This window comes from Oryza glaberrima, chromosome 11, assembly GCF_000147395.1.
Source record: "Oryza glaberrima chromosome 11, OglaRS2, whole genome shotgun sequence".
Taxonomy (NCBI): domain Eukaryota; kingdom Viridiplantae; phylum Streptophyta; class Magnoliopsida; order Poales; family Poaceae; genus Oryza; species Oryza glaberrima.
In genome coordinates this window covers 21,369,137-21,386,831 of record NC_068336.1, presented here as the reverse complement: position 1 = coordinate 21,386,831, position 17,695 = coordinate 21,369,137, and the positions used below count along the sequence as shown (strand labels likewise).

Here is a 17,695-nt window from a genome sequence, read left to right as displayed (position 1 = left end):
TTTTTCTAAGTTTGTTTATTTGACCTCGTTTTTTTAAATTGAAGTTGTCGTTTGACCATGTTTCTACTTAACCATTAGGGTTTCACTTCATCTTGACTAAAATAATGAAAATACCCCTAAGCACGGCGGGCGGCGGCACTGCTCCTTCTCGCTCCAAACAGAGAGGACGGTGGCGTGGTCGAAGGTTGCGGGGTGATGGTGCTTTTCTTCTTTGATCCGAACGAGGAGGAAGATGACGATGGGCGGCGGTGCGGTGCTCACCGATGTGGCCGTGGGAAGTCGGCCGCTAGGCTATCCACCGCAATCTGGATCAAACAAACAAAATCTTTAAGAAGGGATAATTAATATAGGGTCAAATAAGTAAGGACACAAACATCATCTTTTTTTTTTTTTTTGTCTAAGTTAGCACAGTTATGTTGACTTCACAAAAGAGAGTCAGACATGATCTTCGGTTTTGAAAATAAGAGTCATATAAGCAAACCTGAAAAAGTAAAGTCAAATTGGTAGTTAGGTTTCAAAATAGGATCAAAATCACAATTGCCCCTTATCTATTTTATCCAAAAATTTAACAAATTTGGCTAACAACTGATTTGCTGAAGATACGGAGGACGCATTTATCTATTGATCATCCAAAATTCAACAAATTTGGCTAACAACTGAGTTGCTGAAGATACGAAGGACGTGAAATGAACGTCCATCCAGCGTTTATCTGTTCATCCAAAATTTTGTATGAATTTGGGTGAAAATTCTGAAGTTCGTTGGGTGTAGCTCAATTCTAAGAATTTGCATCATTCTCATCGCACATTTGATGTCAGTACGGAAGGGAATTCTCAATGTAGAGATAACACCAAGATGGTGAACATATAACAACTGTTTCTTTGCATGAATGCCAAAATTAACTGCAAGTTGCAAACACAATAAGGTAACATCAAATTTGAAACTAAAATGATCGAAATGGTAGTGTACAACTGAAGATGACGACTTCAGGTTTGACGCTGCCAGGAATATCTTAACTACCAGAAAATAAAAAGAAAAATAATATTTTGTTTCATATTATAAGTCGCTTTGAACTTTTTCCTAGTCAAAATTCCTTAGATTAGACCAAATTTATAGAAAACTTAGCAACATCTACAACACCAAATTTGTTTAATTTATCACACAAGTAATCTCTTCTCGAGGACAAAAGAGTAGACCCGGACCTCCGTTAAACTATCAACAGAAATCATATCTCCTCAACTCCCATCACCATCCTTGTCCCAGCCCGACGAGGGATGTTAGAAGCAGCAGAATAGGAGGGATTGGGAGCCCTCGCACGTCCCTACAAGTAGAGATCGTAAAACTCAGGGAAGGGAACTCTAAATTTTTAGCAGCAGATGAGGAAATATGTTGGAGCTGATTTTTAGCCCAAATTCCCAAAAATTTTGGATTGGGAACAATTTATCCAATCCATTGGCGATGCTCAGTCCTGCCTCCTGAGCACTTGCGCGCTGTTTGTGGACATCCTTTTTCTTGTGCGAAACAAAAAAAAATGTGTATTGCATTTGTGTATTGTATTATTCAATATTGAATATGTTTTGATAATGTTTATTTTGTGTTGAAAATATTGCTATATATTTCTATAAATTTGGTCAAACATAAAAAAAAAAGTTAAAGCATCTTAAAATATGAGACAGAGAGTACAGATATGACATACTGGTTAACTAATAGCCTGATATCAAACAGGACTTCTACTCGTGACGGTTGAAAGGAAATGGTATCATTCATCAGTCATCACAGTATAACTAATAGCCTGATATCAAATATGACTTCTACTCGTGACGGTTGAAAGGAAATGGTATCATTCATCACAATACAATGTGGACTGATCGTACAAGTTGATCAGAATTCATAAGATCTCCACCAAATCCATAAAAACGCTGCGTTTCAAACTAAAGGCCTTTCCTGATGTAGAGATAGCAGCAGGATAGCGAGTCGGTGACATGCAGCAACAACTATTTCCTTTCAAGAATGCCAGAATTAAGATACAAACACAATGTCGCGAAAGGGTTGTTCCAGGCACTCGTATATCTACTTGATGACCTCGAAAAAGAGAACTTCAGGTTGGAGCCTGCAGACACTGAAGCGTTCAAGCAACAGCTCCCAGGAATCTGCTGCCTGTATAGAGTTTAACCGCTCAGAATAACAGAGAGAAGATCAGAATCAAGAAGCATACATACATACATGATGCGCTGCACAGGCCAAGAAGTTAGTTACCCACCTCAACATTCTCAGCATCACAGATGAGCCACTTGTCCTGGTTGCGAGCAAAGCAGACGTAGCGCCCATCAGCATAGGAGATCTGCAGAGTTTTTGGTTGGCAGGGAGTTAATAAGCTGGGGGTATGGAAAACTAATATACTACATTTGCTAGACAATGTTGTGTTGGTAAGCATAAGCAACCAACAAACCTTGCAAAAGGCCAAAGAAGTAGAACTCGTTGCAAGAGAATAATAAATTTATTGAATAGAAAACAAAACGAGGTATACCAATGTAAGTTCTGTACCACTGATTGTGATTTCTGATGGTGACATTTTGGTATCGAGATATAAACCAAAGGATGAATATAAATAACTGGGGAGTAACAGAGATTGAAACAAGCCCATTAAAGATCACCCTGCCATATTACTCCATTTCAATTCTCAATCAATGAAACATGCTGACAGCCTGACAAAACGTTCAGTGAGATTGTGAAATTACACAAGATGTTAGTTGTTGGCTTGTTGCTGCCAGTTCTGCATACAAAACCCTTGACAAAATTCTTTGAAGCATTCCAAATGCTGGAGATCAGTAAGGTTTATGCAGAATAACATTCGCCAACAAAACCATTGAAATATGCACCAAAATACTATATGGCCAACTCAGATGGATCATAGCTTCAACCCATTATCCACTATATCCTGACCAGTTTGAATCTTGTAGACACCAAATTATAATATTGGTCCGTTTAGTTCTAGTAAAACCTTGATTCCTGTGACTTCCCTCGCCTTGAGTATAATATGTGGTGATGATGTTAAGATACGATACGAGTCAAGAAACACAATTGACAACAGATATCAACCAATATCAAGTAGCTCATTGTTTTTTCCCTCCTTTTCAGATTCCTTAAAATGACAATTGACAATCAAGGATAACATTACTTTTTCTGTTATACAACAATGTAATTCATAAAGAAAAGAAAGGTTCTGAGTGCTCATACCATTGAGGCCAGAGAATAGTTTGCTGAGAAGTGAACACCCTTGCAGAGAAGTTTAATGTCAAGGGGATGTGCAATGCCACCCAGAAGTTCAGATAGCTGACCCTGGTCTTCACTGCCACCAAACCAATCTAAACCTACAATAAAATGCCAAACACAGGAAACAAAACAAGAAGTTTGACGTTAACTTTACAATACAGAAAAAAAATTATCAATGGATCAAAAGCCTCTTAACCAGCATAATAGCTATATCACACCTAACAATGTAGAGACTTCAGTTTAACAAGAAGTTTGACGTTAACTTTACAATACAGAAAAAAAAATATCAATGGATCAAAAGCCTCTTAACCAGCATAATACCGAGCTATATCACACTTAACAATGTAGAGACTTCAGTTTTGTTGGATTCTAGAAGTTAGCCTTCAAGTTTCAATTTATGTTTTAGTTACAAGTGGTCGTGATACATGTCTCCTACATAAATTTTATGTTTACGCAGGAAAAAGGGACACCAAATGTATAATTCCAATAGCATTTTCTGTTTAGGCAGGAAAAGGGGACATCAAATGTTAAATTGCAATTTACTATTGCAGACAAGAACCTCTACCTATAGTAAAGAAATGTGGCGTGTTCAACGGAGAAACATCAACTTTCTTCGAACTTCCACAATACTCGCAATTGTCCTCAAAGCATAACTGCTGATCATATAGAACAGGAAGCTCTGCAAAGGACTTGATCTGCAAAAGGTTGGCAATTACTATTTGTAGGATACTTTGGCAAAATATATCCACCTATGATGAAGAGTTAGCTATACAGGATATATAATGTGACATACCTTTGTTGTTTGAGCTGAACCAGCATCAAGTCTATATACAATTGTGGTATGTTCTTTCTCATTAAAAGACTTCCCACATCTGCAGCTCATTCGCACGTGGAACATAATTCCAAACAGATTATGTGTTCGGCATATGCAATCTTGGCAGCTGATAGGACTTACTACACGTCCCTCAATCTCACTGTTGAAACAAAAATGCAAAGAAGCTTCCGATATATGCAACCCTTGAAAAACCGTTGCCACAACCTCAGAAGCAATTCCTTTTCCAGCTTGGAGCTGAAGTTGGATCAACCAGATTTAGCCTTGTGAAGGCAGAAAAATATGCATGAAGAGTAAAATAAGACTGAAGCAGAAAATGAGACTCACATGTCTCAAATAAGTCTCTGGTGGAAATGGTTTTGACATTTTACATGTTATGTCAGAAAAAAGAAACAAAATAATAGGGATTGCCGAAAAAAGAAAATGATACTCATGTGTCCAAAATCACTCACTGTAGTCATATGGAACAAGAGATAACAAATATAGATCCTTCAGATATGATTTTAAAAAAAAATGTAAAAAAAATGTCACATACTGAAAACAACAAGAATGCTCCATAATCTCCATAATTTAAGGAATCGGAAAATGCAATCAATCGAAGGTTGTGCCAACAGAAAACAACATTATAGAGTGAGCTTTTGTATGGTACAACAAAAACTTAGTATCTATAATTATTTTTAAAGCGCATTTTGTAAACCTAAATTTTTAGACCCTACATTTATTTTTGGTAAAGCATGGCCTGCAAATTGACATTTTACCATTAGTTTCATTCATAATATATTTCCAATTAGTGCGATGTGCGCTGATTTAATCGTCGGAAAAAAATAGTTGTTTGAAAAACATGGTATCCTTATATTAAGGTAATGCGGGGAGTAATAATTATTGCTTGAACAAGATGACCATGCGAAGGAATACAATATGATGTTGACCATACGTCCGTACCTTCTGAAACATGTTATCATTTGCAATTTTACAGAGACTGGCCTTCACAGAAGCTAGCAAAACAGCCACTCTGTCGTGTTCATTTTTCTCCCAAGAAGAGAAGATTCCATAGATTAGGTCAGCAATGCAGCAGTTCCCACTGATATTCAGGATCCATGCAGGTATTCCCATTAAAAACTCATCTCTCAGGTACCTCAAATTCCACAATGACTGCACATTTCATAGGAAATCAGAACTCAGAAGGTAGTCATGCATAGAAATCAGAACTCAAGAGGCTAGCACAAGACAAAACAAATAGCTGCATGCAAGGTTTTACTACCTGTATGATTGGATGAAGGATAAACAGGTCTTTGTCGGTTATTTCTTTGTTAACATCAACATTTTCATTGCCGTTGGTGCTTGACATTTCCTCAGTTGATTGGCTATCAGTTTCTGGGTAATTATCCATAAAAACATACAATCACCACATTAAATAACATAATTGAAAAATGGCGAACAGATTGTGTTGCTAGGACATGGATAGAATGATAGATTTTGTAATTATGAAGAGATTATTGCATTCACATTAATAGATAAATCACAGATTACTGCATTCACATTAACAAAATTACAGATATAACTAATAATTGTGAGCTTACTAAGTTCATAATAATCACATTTACAAGGAAATCACAGATACAACTAATAGTTACAGGATATTTATCTGTTTTTTTTTTCAGAAATGATTAGACATGCAATAATTACCTTTTGGATAGGGAATGTTTAAGTTCTCCTGAAAACAAAGCAACTCTGTAATGTTAATACTACCAAATATATCCACACATATGCAGAGTACAAAAACTAGAAAACTAGTCTCAGAATGGACTTTCAGAATATAAGTCATGCATCCATGTTCTCATCAAAATTATACTTTTACAGAAATTTTACTTTTCCTAGTGTTATTATCTACTAAGTGGAATTAAGTGCTTATTGAGCTGGATAGGTAATTCAGACTATCAATGTAATTACGGCGCTGTGTGCAGGGGAAAGAAGTCACCTTCTAGTTGTAAATTCTGTTCCATATTAGCCAGTATTTCAGCTATCTCCATCTCGATTCCTTCCACATCCATTGGTGTATTTACCATGGCCCCAGAACAGCTATTTTCAACACAAACCTCACTGCACACATAGTAAAAAATTAAAAATTGTGAGGGGTCATCTTTACAGTTGAAAAATAAAGGGTGGTCAAGTCATCAAACTACTTGCATTTCCTAGAGTCTATATCAAAGAAAAATTCTAATAACTACACACCTAATCCCAAAGCTACTATTTTAAAATTCTAGTTACTTACACTTACCATTTTTCCCCTCATTCATCAATTGTTATTTTGTTCAGTCCACAACTACTATTTACTGGTTACAGCATCTAGTTTGGTGGAAGCTACTACACTGCTGTCTCTATTTTGCACACAATTGTAGAATAGCAGAAAAATATTTATGGAAAATGGAAGTGTTACATTCCATTGTTTATCATTCCTTTTAGTTTGCTAGAAATCTAATATTCCCCATGGGGCAATGGCATCGTCCTTGGATGACCAGTTGACCACATCTATAATTTTCTTGAAGAGTATTAGTGGCCTCAGTAGATCTTCCTAATCAATTAACCCAAAAAAGTAGGATTGCGAGATTATTGATATCGAGTCACAGTTATAGGCAAATGGCAACTGTACAAAAGACATTGTGGGACTGCTCAGGCACTGTAGAAACAATGAAAATACCACAACAGTGAGAACATAGCTATTTTAGAGTCCACTGATGCTGTTTGACTTTGATGTCTTTGGTCAAAATTATGGAAGCTACTTCTTGCTTGCTTTAGGACCTCATATATTCTATTGTTTTTTTCTCCCACAATTAATATACTTAGGCAGATATAAAACCATAGTAATCTCTAATAACATGAAATAACTTATATTTTCTCAAATTCATGCCCACTAAGATAAAACACACTAAAACTAGAAAATATAACCAAAAAACAAGCATTAGTTCTAAAACCAACTCTTAAATGTTTTCATCAAACAAAATTAGGAGAAAACAGACAAATAGAAATTGCTCTTAATTCACTATATTTTTTGAACTCCACATTGTTATACATTATCAAAGATGAAAAGTACTGAATACACTGCTGTTCTGTGTAAACATTGCCATAAATTTTAGAAAATGGAATACTTTGTTTTCTACACTATTAATTCCATATATTTCCCAATGAGAAAAATAACCAGTCATTCCATATAGTACCAGGTTATTTCACATACAAATGGAAGTGCAGAGTAAGGAAGTATTTTGTCAAAGCATCATTAATGAAACGCGTGGAAACAAACAGTAGGTTAAATATGATTCACGAGAAAAAAAATAGAGTGCAAATATAACCTTACAAAAATATTCCAGACAATGATAAGAGTACCACTGCATTTAATACCTTTCTTGGTGATCTTTGCCAGCTTTAAGTGTCTCATTTGAGAATGAAGCCTGTTAAGCAATTTTAATGTGTTACTGTCAGCTTCAGATAGACAAATTAACGAAAATATATGTTAGTTCACTGAAATTTGACAGAAATGCTTGTAGCAAAAATAACCTTCAGATTATGTTGGCTTGCTGTACCCATTTTGTTTGCATCGGAGGGATTGGAGTCATGTCCTACAGAAACATTCCTGCAACGGGCACTAGGAGCATCATCAAATATAGGATCAATTTTGGAAGCACTAATATGGCCAACAATATTTGGATCTCCAGCCATGCGTTTCTTTAATTTTCCCTGCAAAGATGGTTATCAGTGAGCAAACAATATGAACAAGCAGCTGAATAACAAAGACAAAAAAGGAGTTCCTGATGTAACACACCCATACGAACGATCTCACAAGTGGAAATATGACGCCACGATAATCCAAAACAGATACTTCGAGGAACTTAAGCCACATATTTTGTATTCTGACTCGAGCCTCGTCAAACTGAAATGTAAAGGCAAGTGAATTCTCAGTCCGGTAAACATAATTGTAAGCACATTAATGCACACAAAGTACAAGTGCTAAACTTAAAATCATGTCATATCATCATGTGACTGTAACTTGTAACAGACCTGAGAGCTAGATGTATCTGTAGGCAAAGTCCCCAACCTTTTCTTGATTCCCTCAAGGATCTCAGCCCCTTCTCTGCATTTCTCTGTACGCATTTCCACCAAATCTGGTTCTGTTCCACCAGCTATCAGACGAATCAAGGAATCGAACATATCGTTTATCTTTATTAAACGGAAGATGTCATGCTTCTCTGAATCTTGACCAAAAGTTATCCATTCCAAGGAACCGTCCCCCACTGATGTATTTTCAGATAGTTTTGAACCCAAAACTGATTGGAACTTTCTCCAGTGCCCCTCTGGGTGCTTGTTGCACAGGTGTCCCCAGAGTGAAGAAGTGTCCACAAACTTCCGGCCATCACAGCGACTCGACAGAGGGCAAATCAAGAAACTCCATGAATTGTTGCCCTTGAAAAAGCGCACTGCATCCGTTATGGTCTTTGCAGACGACTTGTCAGTTCTATTGCATAGTTGAATCAATGGCTTGACCCTCACTGATATCAAGCTATCCTCATCCTCGCTTGTTAGAGTGCGCCAGTAAATTGCAGCCGAGAATATGATCTTCTTGATCAGTGTACGAAGCTGATTCCTGACAAAACACACTCTGGCATCATAATCTGCTCCAGTGACAGATCCTGGAGGCAAGTCATCCACCACCGGGTCGAAAGGGCTCTCGATGGCAAGCGCCCTGTGGCACTCGCATTCGGCATCGTCGTACTGATCCAGGACGAACATGAGCTTGGCGCGGAACAGGGCGACCACGAGCGATCGCTGGAACTCGTACGCGGTGTCCTGGACCATGTCGAGAGTGCGGCGCAGGAACCGCCTCTTGTCGATGGCCGGGTCCAAGCCACGGACGCGCTCCAGGTCGACGTGCGCGCGGAGGAGGTGTGCGCGCGGCGCGAACGGGTAGGTCGTGGCGAGATGCTTCGCTCGCGCGCGCGCTCTGGCGGCGGCGTCCCCGCCGAGCTTGATGCCGTCGAGCACTCGCACGGACTCCGCCGGGATGAACCGTGCGCAGATCAGCTCGGCGAGGCGGTCTATGGCGCGGTGAGTCCTGACCTTGGCCTTCCCCAACCTCTCGGCGAGGGTCGTCTCGCCGTCGCACACGTCATACACGACGTCGTGCGCCGCGGGGTCGGCGGGGTCGGAGATCCCGAGGGCGCGGAGGAGCTCCACGTACGCCTCCTCGTACCTCTCGACCTCGGAGAGCATCTCGGCGTGCGAGACGGCGATGTCGACGCAGTTGGGGGCGAGCCACGCCGCGGCGGCGAAGGCGGAGAGCGCGGCGCGCTTGTGCTCCTCCTCCTCCTCCTCCTCGGCCGAGCCCTCCCTCCCGGACCCGGCGCCCCCGCCGCAGCACGACATGACCCTGCAGGCGGTGTAGTTCACCTGGTGCAGGGTGCCGACGAGGTTGAGCACGAGCGCGGAGCCCCCGTGCTTCAGCCCGAGCTCCACCGCCCGCGCCATCGCCGCCGAGAAACCCCCCTCGTGGTGCAGCCTCAGGATCCCCGCCGCCTCCTCGCGCAATGCCGCGGAGTCCGCGGCGTCGCGTGTCGCCATTGGGGGGCGCTTGACCGCACGCGCGCGCGCGGGTAAGGTGCTCGTCGAAATGCCGACCCCCGCCGAAGACGCTAGCAGAAGCGCCGCCTGAGTGGAGGAAGGCGAGGGGAGCGCGACGCGGGAGTAGAAGGCGGAGATCGCGGCGGCGGCGAGGTTGTTGGGAATGCGGGGAGTTTGGGGAGGCGAGGAGGGGAAGAGGCGGCAGGGTATTTATATAGCGGCGCGGGGAAAGAGGAAACGCAAGAATTCTGTGATGTTGCAAAATTTTGTTTGAATGGATAAAGGGGATTTAAGGATTCTGATGTTGCAAAATTTGGCGGAGTTTAGTTCCAATTTTTTTTTTCAAACTTCTAAGTTTTCCATCACATCAAAATTTTTCTACACACACAAACGTCCAATTTTTTCGTCACATCGTTTCAATTTCAATCAAACTTCTAATTTTGGCGTAAACTAACCACACGATTGGATAAAGGGATTTCGTGCCTGATAAACGATGGTTTGTTTTTTCTAGTTGCGTTTTGTTTGGATATGGATGTTGATACGCTACCGTCGTTTTGGATTTTAGGCGCCGCTTATATTGGGATCACTTGAACTTTGTCGTTTTGAATGAATAGTTGCTAAAAAGATGTAGCCAAACAATATGCGAGATGTTAAGGGTTAGCTTAAAAAAACTTAAAAAATAAATAATTATTACTATTTTAAAAGCAATTTCCCTTTTTTTTAAAAAAAAAGGCATCATTTTAATGTTAGGGAAGCGTAAGTATAAAGAATGTGGGAGTATAAGTTAGGAAATGAGAGAAACGAACGTAGCCTTATACTTCATCTGTCTTATTAAAAAAAGTAACTTCTGACTATGAATATGGAGTTGGATTTTTATAAGACGGTGAGAGTATTGCTTTTGGACCCTCCTGTCAGGATTATGTTACTTGACATTAGACTACGTACTGTTCCCACACTCCAATAAAACCAAATGCAAATTTATTTTTTTAAGGTCAATGCAAATTTATTTACACAAGGTGAGAGGGGTTTTGGTCTCTTGGATGTTGCTCGCATGGACAATCTTCAAGTATAATATATGTACGTTAGCGGAAAGCTCTAATTCCAAACCATTTTAGAATGGACAATTCACAAATGTCCCTTCATGTTCACCGTCACCGGAGAACGTAAACTTTGGTTAGTTTGTCTAATCTGGATAGTTGACAATGCCATGAGGTGATTCTTTATCTGCGAAAAGCTAATTAGCCTTGTTTTTTTTTTTCTGTTAATCATGCTTCTTAGTACTGCATGCATATGTAGAGGGAAGGAGATCTTCATTTTGCTACTATATACTACCTTATTTTTAAAATATATGACTTCGTTGATTTTTTGGTAAACGTTTTTCATCATATTCAAAAAATTTAATATTAATATGTAAAAGTATAAGGGAAGACTATTTTATTTGATGATAAATTAAGTATATGCTCATCCACTCATTGATTGTGTTCAGTAAAATGGGACATTGCCAAGGTCCAGCAAACTGCAGTTGTCTTTGGGATTGTGTTCTTTTTTTAGCTTTTGTATACACGACTATAGCATTTACTACTTTTAGATAGTAATGTGTTATAATATACTTCATCCATTTCACAATGTAAGACTTTTTAACATTGTCTATATATGATGTTAATAAATCTAGGCATATATATGTATCTAGATTCATTAGTATCTATATGAATATAGGTGATGCTAGAAAGTATTACAATATGAAACGGAAGGAATAATACGATTAATGTTAGAATCCTCAAGTGTAATTTTTTTCTTTCTTTCTGCCCTTTGGATCGACTGACCTGTAAGAGCATCTGCATGGTTGGTTTTAGAGGGGTACTAGAGGAGAGAGAAGACCATGGTGCTAGCCTTAGAGCAAGTTTAATAGTATAGCCCACTACTAGCTCCAATTCATTTATAGTCAATCTAATAGCCAATTCATACAATAGTTGCTTACAATACTATTAATATATGGTCCCACATGTCATACATACACTATATCTTGGAGTCCGTGCTGTAGCTGGCTACAGATCTGTAGCCCGCTGCTCTTCTCTCTCTCATCTTTTATCTCATTAAAATATGTTTATAGCTGGCTAATAGCATTAGCCTGCTATTGTACCTGCTCTTATACATTGTGGCTGTTTTTTTAGGAGGCCTCATCCTAAGACCAAGTACTAGTACTAGTGGCTGGTTCCAATGGTGAGAGAGTATCTTTGGGCCCACATATTAAATACATGGTTCCATAATGATTTTAAGGAGTGTTTTATAGTAGTACATTGCAACAATTTTCTCTAGTTACTATGATTGATGTGTGCCCCACCTCTAGTACCCTCACATGAACTACACATTATGGATGCTCTAAGACATGGCACATACATATTTGATCTTGGGTAGGTTAACCTATTCAATAGTCTCACATTAATTAGTTATGGAAGGGCAAGGAAGAGCCTGGCTGGTTCAACATATTTTGTTTGATGGATAAAGTGTGTGAAGACCTGACAGACCGTGGTGCCTGCGGGGCCTATATACTTGAGGGGCCGTCGGGGTGAAGGGAGAGATTGTTGAATAGTTCCACATTGCTTTTGGAAGGACAAGAGACCTAATATATAAGTGGGGAACCACTCGCCTTATTAGCTAGCTTTTAGGATGGGAAAGACTCTTATGATCCTACAGAACCAGCATATGTACAAGTTTTTCAGTAGAGGACTTGGATGCATGTTTGCTTACTTTAGTTTTTTAAGCATATGTACAACTCTTCCTCCGCTTTGGCGCCATTGATTTTCTCGGACTAAAAAAAAAACTAGATTTGGGTTCAGGGCGGCGAGCGACGTAGATTCCTAGAGGAGCGAGTAGGAGGCGGGGATGGCGGTAGCGTTTCCGGGCGCCGGAGACTGGGAAGACCAGTGGGGAGCAGATTTGGGTTCAGGACGACGAGTGGCGTGGGTTCCTAGAAGAGTGATTAGGAGGCAGGGATGGCGGTGGCGTTTCCGGGGAGTAATATTTATTCAATTGTTCCAACTGTTGGTAAATATAAGTACTTTCTATATAATGTAAATATTTATGTTACAACAATTCTAAATACATAGGAAGCCAAGCATTTTGTACCGAAATCTAAGCATTTTTAGCCAATCGAATGCTTGTGGAGGATATAGATCGTTCACAATTTTAAATTTGATTAGTGATGTGACTGGAAAGGGAATGTCTCCCTCTCAACCTTAATATTTCGGAGGGATACGAATTTGTGATTTATATAAACTGGTCAATTAAATACGAAGACAATCATGGGCATTCTTTTTTTTCTTTATAGTAAAGGTTAAAATGAGGGGAATCAAGTGCATAAAGATTAGCACCTTCTTTGAGAGGTTTTGTTTCTGTGATTAGAAATGAATCACTAGTGATGATGTAATCAAGCATTTATATGCTATAAAAAAGCGTCACACAAATATTAATTTGTTTTCACTGTTTACATTAGGTATATAAGATTTGATAAACTAAGACCTTGTACTGCATTTGTGTGTATGAATAATATCGAGGATAAAAATCTTAGGGCCTCATCTTTTCGCTTATACTTATACTTATCAGCTAAAATTTGAAATTTTCAACCTTAAATTTGGAGCTGATTCTAAGGTTTTTTCATCAAAGTTTATTTTTAGCCTTTGCTTTTAGATCGCTAAGAACACGTATATAAAAATTTTACTTACAAATCACTTTTTGTTTGCAAATATGCCGTTTCTCCTATTTCGCGAATAAGCGAAACGACGACTCCTTTATGTACGTTATGAGTAGCCAAATTGGCGAGCACGAGTAATTTTAGAAGCAGTGATTGAATTGGTATATATCTGGTATAAACGTCACGAATCTGACACAACACATGCGCAACGTAATATATCCCTTATATATTTGAAGATATTCAGCTAAGTGCACATAAAAAAGATGGAGCCGCACAAATCATATCAAATTATGTTCCATCGTGAAAAAAAAAAAACCTTTTATAAAAGCTATAACCCATTTAGACAATTTTTAACCAAATAGAACTACATCTTACAGAAAACAAAATTGTACCATACCATGACATAGTGAACGAACCTGTGCTTACACCGACAAAATTAAGTGTGGCACGCGCCAAATCGACGAGTCACTCGTCGCCTGCCTTTTAATTACCAGGTGCTGTGTTGCAGCTTTGACGATTGATAACGATGATATAATAAGGAAAGAACTGCATAGTATAGTATGAATGTATGGTGTTTTATTGGGCCGAAGGGCACAACAGGTGCGCGACCAGTTTAAATCAAGGCCGTTGGATGTTTGCCTGACGGGCGATCCGATCCACCCGTCCGTAGTATCTCCGAGTGCACTAGAATTTGGGCGCGCAGCGTGCTGGCTAAGTAATTTGCAGGGTTCGATCTTTCCTTTTCGGCGTTTGTATCAGAGGACGCTGATATACCCAAATTTCAGAAATTTCGATCCGAAATTTTGAACAAAATTTGATCATATTTAAACAAAATATTACCAAATTCACAAAAAAAATAAAAGTTTCGGTCAGAATAATATCATATCAGGGAGGGGGGATTTTAATTTGCGCATATTGTTTGGTGTTATTTGAAATGGACAATTGCTTATTTGACCCTATTTTAAAGCTTAACTATCAAACTACAAATCACACATACCATCATTTGTGTTTATCAGCATCATCCATGATCCATCACCCATGTTATCCACACTAGATCACATGAGTATGTAAGCAGCAGAATTACAGAGCACATCAACTAAAATTGTCAACAGAATCTGTGAGAGAATAAACTTGCTAACGGAATGCAATCTATCTATAGCTACTTGATGACCTCGAAGACGATGACTTCAGGTATGAGCTCGCTATCTGTAAAACGCAGTACCAAACGCTCCCAGGAATCTTCTGCCTGCATATATATGTCAGGAACCCAGATAATACCTCCAGAAAATCAAGCAGATTACAATATAACATGTGGAGCAGTTGAGAATCAAGGATGCAGTGTTCAACAGTTTCGTTACCTCGATAGTCTTGGTGTCATATATGAGCCATTTGTTTTGGTCCCGAGAAATACAGACATACTGCCCGTCAGAACAGCAGATCTGGAGATTTTGATACATACATAAGTCGTACGTAAATTATATTTGCCAGACACGGTTATTACGGATAAACTTTAGATTCTGATTTAACTGAATACAGATATTTTAAGTCAGCATGCAGGTAAAATAAGAAGATATGCTTACACATGTTCTGTACCGAGAAAATAACAAAGGAAAGAAACCAAAAAGGTTGAGGAACAAAGGAGGTCCAACATGATTGAACCAAGTTACTCCCATTTCATTTCTAATTTAAACCTCTTTTACTCTTAAGTCCTTGCTCTCATTTCATTTTCTAATTTTAAACCTATTTTCCATCTGTAATGCAATAGACCAGAGGTCCTGCCCTTTTCTTTGAAAAGAAAAAAAAGTTTGCAACACGGTATAAATATCTTTCATAACCTTGCTCCAATTCATTATCCAAAAATAAACAAACCTCCATAGCCTTCAGAACGACACCAACTTTACAAATATTAAATAATAATGTATTTTTTGTGACCTCTCAGATTAGAAGCATCATCCAATATGTATGCTGGGAGTCAATATACTTGTGCATTTTTCAAAATTAACGAGCAACAATACCAGAAAAGAAATAAATAACATCAAACTTGTAAACTGATGTAGATCTCTCGGGAAAATGCATATAAACCAATATTTTTTTTTAAAAAAAACTCGTAATGCCCCCTCCCTCCTTCCCTTTCTGAATCCCTTAAACATCAGGATTGTAGGTTGTTTATCTAGTTTCATCAGAAAAGTCAAACCTGGAAAATAAAAAAGATTTGTGTGCATTTACCATTGAGGCCAGAGTATACTTAGTTGCGAGTGTAATATCAGGGGGAGATGTGCAGCCAACTAGAAGTTCAGACAGGCTGACATGGCTTTTGCTACTATCCGTGCATTTCAAAACTGCAAAAGGAGACAATAAAACAACCATTTCATTCAAACTAGTTCGACTTCGAACGGAGAAAAGGTTGAGTGTTGCAGCAAATTCTTGAGACAACACAAAGGGAACTTACTACTACTAGTTACTTTATGCATGGAAAGTCACACACAACTTCACAGTTCCTTTTCCTTTTGATGAATATATTTCTCTTTTATCCTTTTATGCATTTCAGTTATCAGTAAGGGTAGCGAGTCATATCAAACTAACTACTGTAGTTTTTCTTGCCTTCTTGGCTTGATTTGAACTAATTAGTCAATTTATGTGTACTGTTGTCAGGGTTTTTTGTCGTCTAGTAGAGGCAGGAAGATTACCACAAGAATTTTAAATAGCAATGTACTCCGTATTATTCTACGCGAACAAGCTTACCTACTGTAAAGAAGTGCGGTGTATTCAAAAGAAAGTGGCCAACACTCTTCAGATTTCCACAAGACTGGCATTCGTCCTGCAGGTACCAAAACCGTTCATCAATTGCAACTGGAAGATCTGCAAAGGACTTGATCTGCATAAAAAGGACAAAGAGAACTGCAACAGTTACTACTTGCGAGAATGTACACACGCTTACATACACCATGTTGGCTAGGAAGAGAATTTACAGTGTATGCACCTTTGGTGTTTGAGGTAAACCTGCATCAAGTTTATGGATAAGTGTACTGTATTTTCCTTCATCAAAACATGCTCCACACCTACAGCTCGTTCGCACCAGGAACCTCATCCCAAAAAGAACATGCGCTCGGCATATACAGCCTTCACAAGTGATTGGACTTACTACTTGTCCCTGAATCTTGTTGTTGAAATAGAAATGCAAAGGAGCTTCTGACACGTGCAGTTCGTCGAGAACTAAATCCAAAATCACAGAAGCAAAATATTTTCCAGCCCGCAGCTGAAAATGATTCACCAGGTTTACGATTGTAAACACACACAATTGAAAGCACAGGTTCACTCATTCATACATAATATAAAGGAACAAGTAACATCATATGATAAAAGGAAAGAAACAAAGAAAAGGGAAAGCCTGACAGCACTTATAAATGATGCATGATAACAGTATGCTAACTGTGCCCACAAGAAACAAGAAACAAAAGTTGATTCTGGTCTGAGACAAGAAAACTGAAGTCTTTCATGCAAGGTTTGAGGTGCTTTATACAATGAATGGATGTAATTGCCACATCCATATATTGTTTGGGAAGCTGTAAATCTTCATAATGATAAGAAAGTATGAGAAGCATACCTTTTCAAATATATTTCTAACATTTACAGTTTGGCACAAATTGTTCTTCAGAGAAGTCAGTGAATAGTATGTTTCGTGGTGATCATTTTTCTCCCAAGCAGAGAAGATGTCATAGAATATATCAGAAAAGCAGGAGCCATTATGTCTTAACTGGAAACTGGCAGGTGGCCTCTTTAAAAAATCATCCCTGAAAGGCCTCAAATTCCACATTGTCTGCACAAGATGCAAATTAAACGAAATTATTAGCTAGTGATGTCAAAAACGCATAACCACACTGCAACCGTCAAGTACCTGTATGATCAAATGCAAGAAAAATATGTCTTCACTGTTTTGGTTGAGAACATCAACACTCTTTTGATAGATGGAAATTTGTGCTGATTCATCTGAAAATTGGCTAGAAGATCCTGCTTTATGAGATTTCCAAGTTAAAACAAATATTTTGCCGCGTTACTGAATAAGTGAATAGAGTTGCAAAAATTAGAGCAGCACAGAAGTTTCTGTTGTGTTTAGTACTGACCAATAGGTACATCATAATTCGCTATTACCTTTTGCACAGGAAGTGCCTGTAAGCAATGTGACTATTGTACCGTGCAAACAATTAATCACATACCGTTAATCATTAAAATGGATCTCTAGAAAAGGTATAGGTTAGATCATGAAAAATGTCGCACTGCAGGTGCAGTGAAGA

General features: G+C 38.8%; 1 protein-coding gene across 1 annotated transcript; it reads right to left on the bottom strand.

Annotated features, from left to right (window-relative positions):
- Positions 1-3,091: 3,091 nt before the first annotated feature.
- Positions 3,092-9,712, bottom strand: LOC127753697 (uncharacterized). Its single transcript, XM_052279109.1, has 11 exons — positions 8,156-9,712; positions 7,920-8,027; positions 7,655-7,834; positions 7,499-7,548; positions 6,081-6,202; positions 5,364-5,476; positions 5,045-5,254; positions 4,064-4,339; positions 3,836-3,965; positions 3,235-3,368; positions 3,092-3,139 (listed from the first exon to the last, which is right to left on the bottom strand). Exons 1-11 carry the CDS (start codon positions 9,710-9,712, stop codon positions 3,092-3,094), a joined length of 2,928 nt encoding a protein of 975 aa, XP_052135069.1.
- Between the last annotated feature and the right edge of the window lie 7,983 nt (positions 9,713-17,695).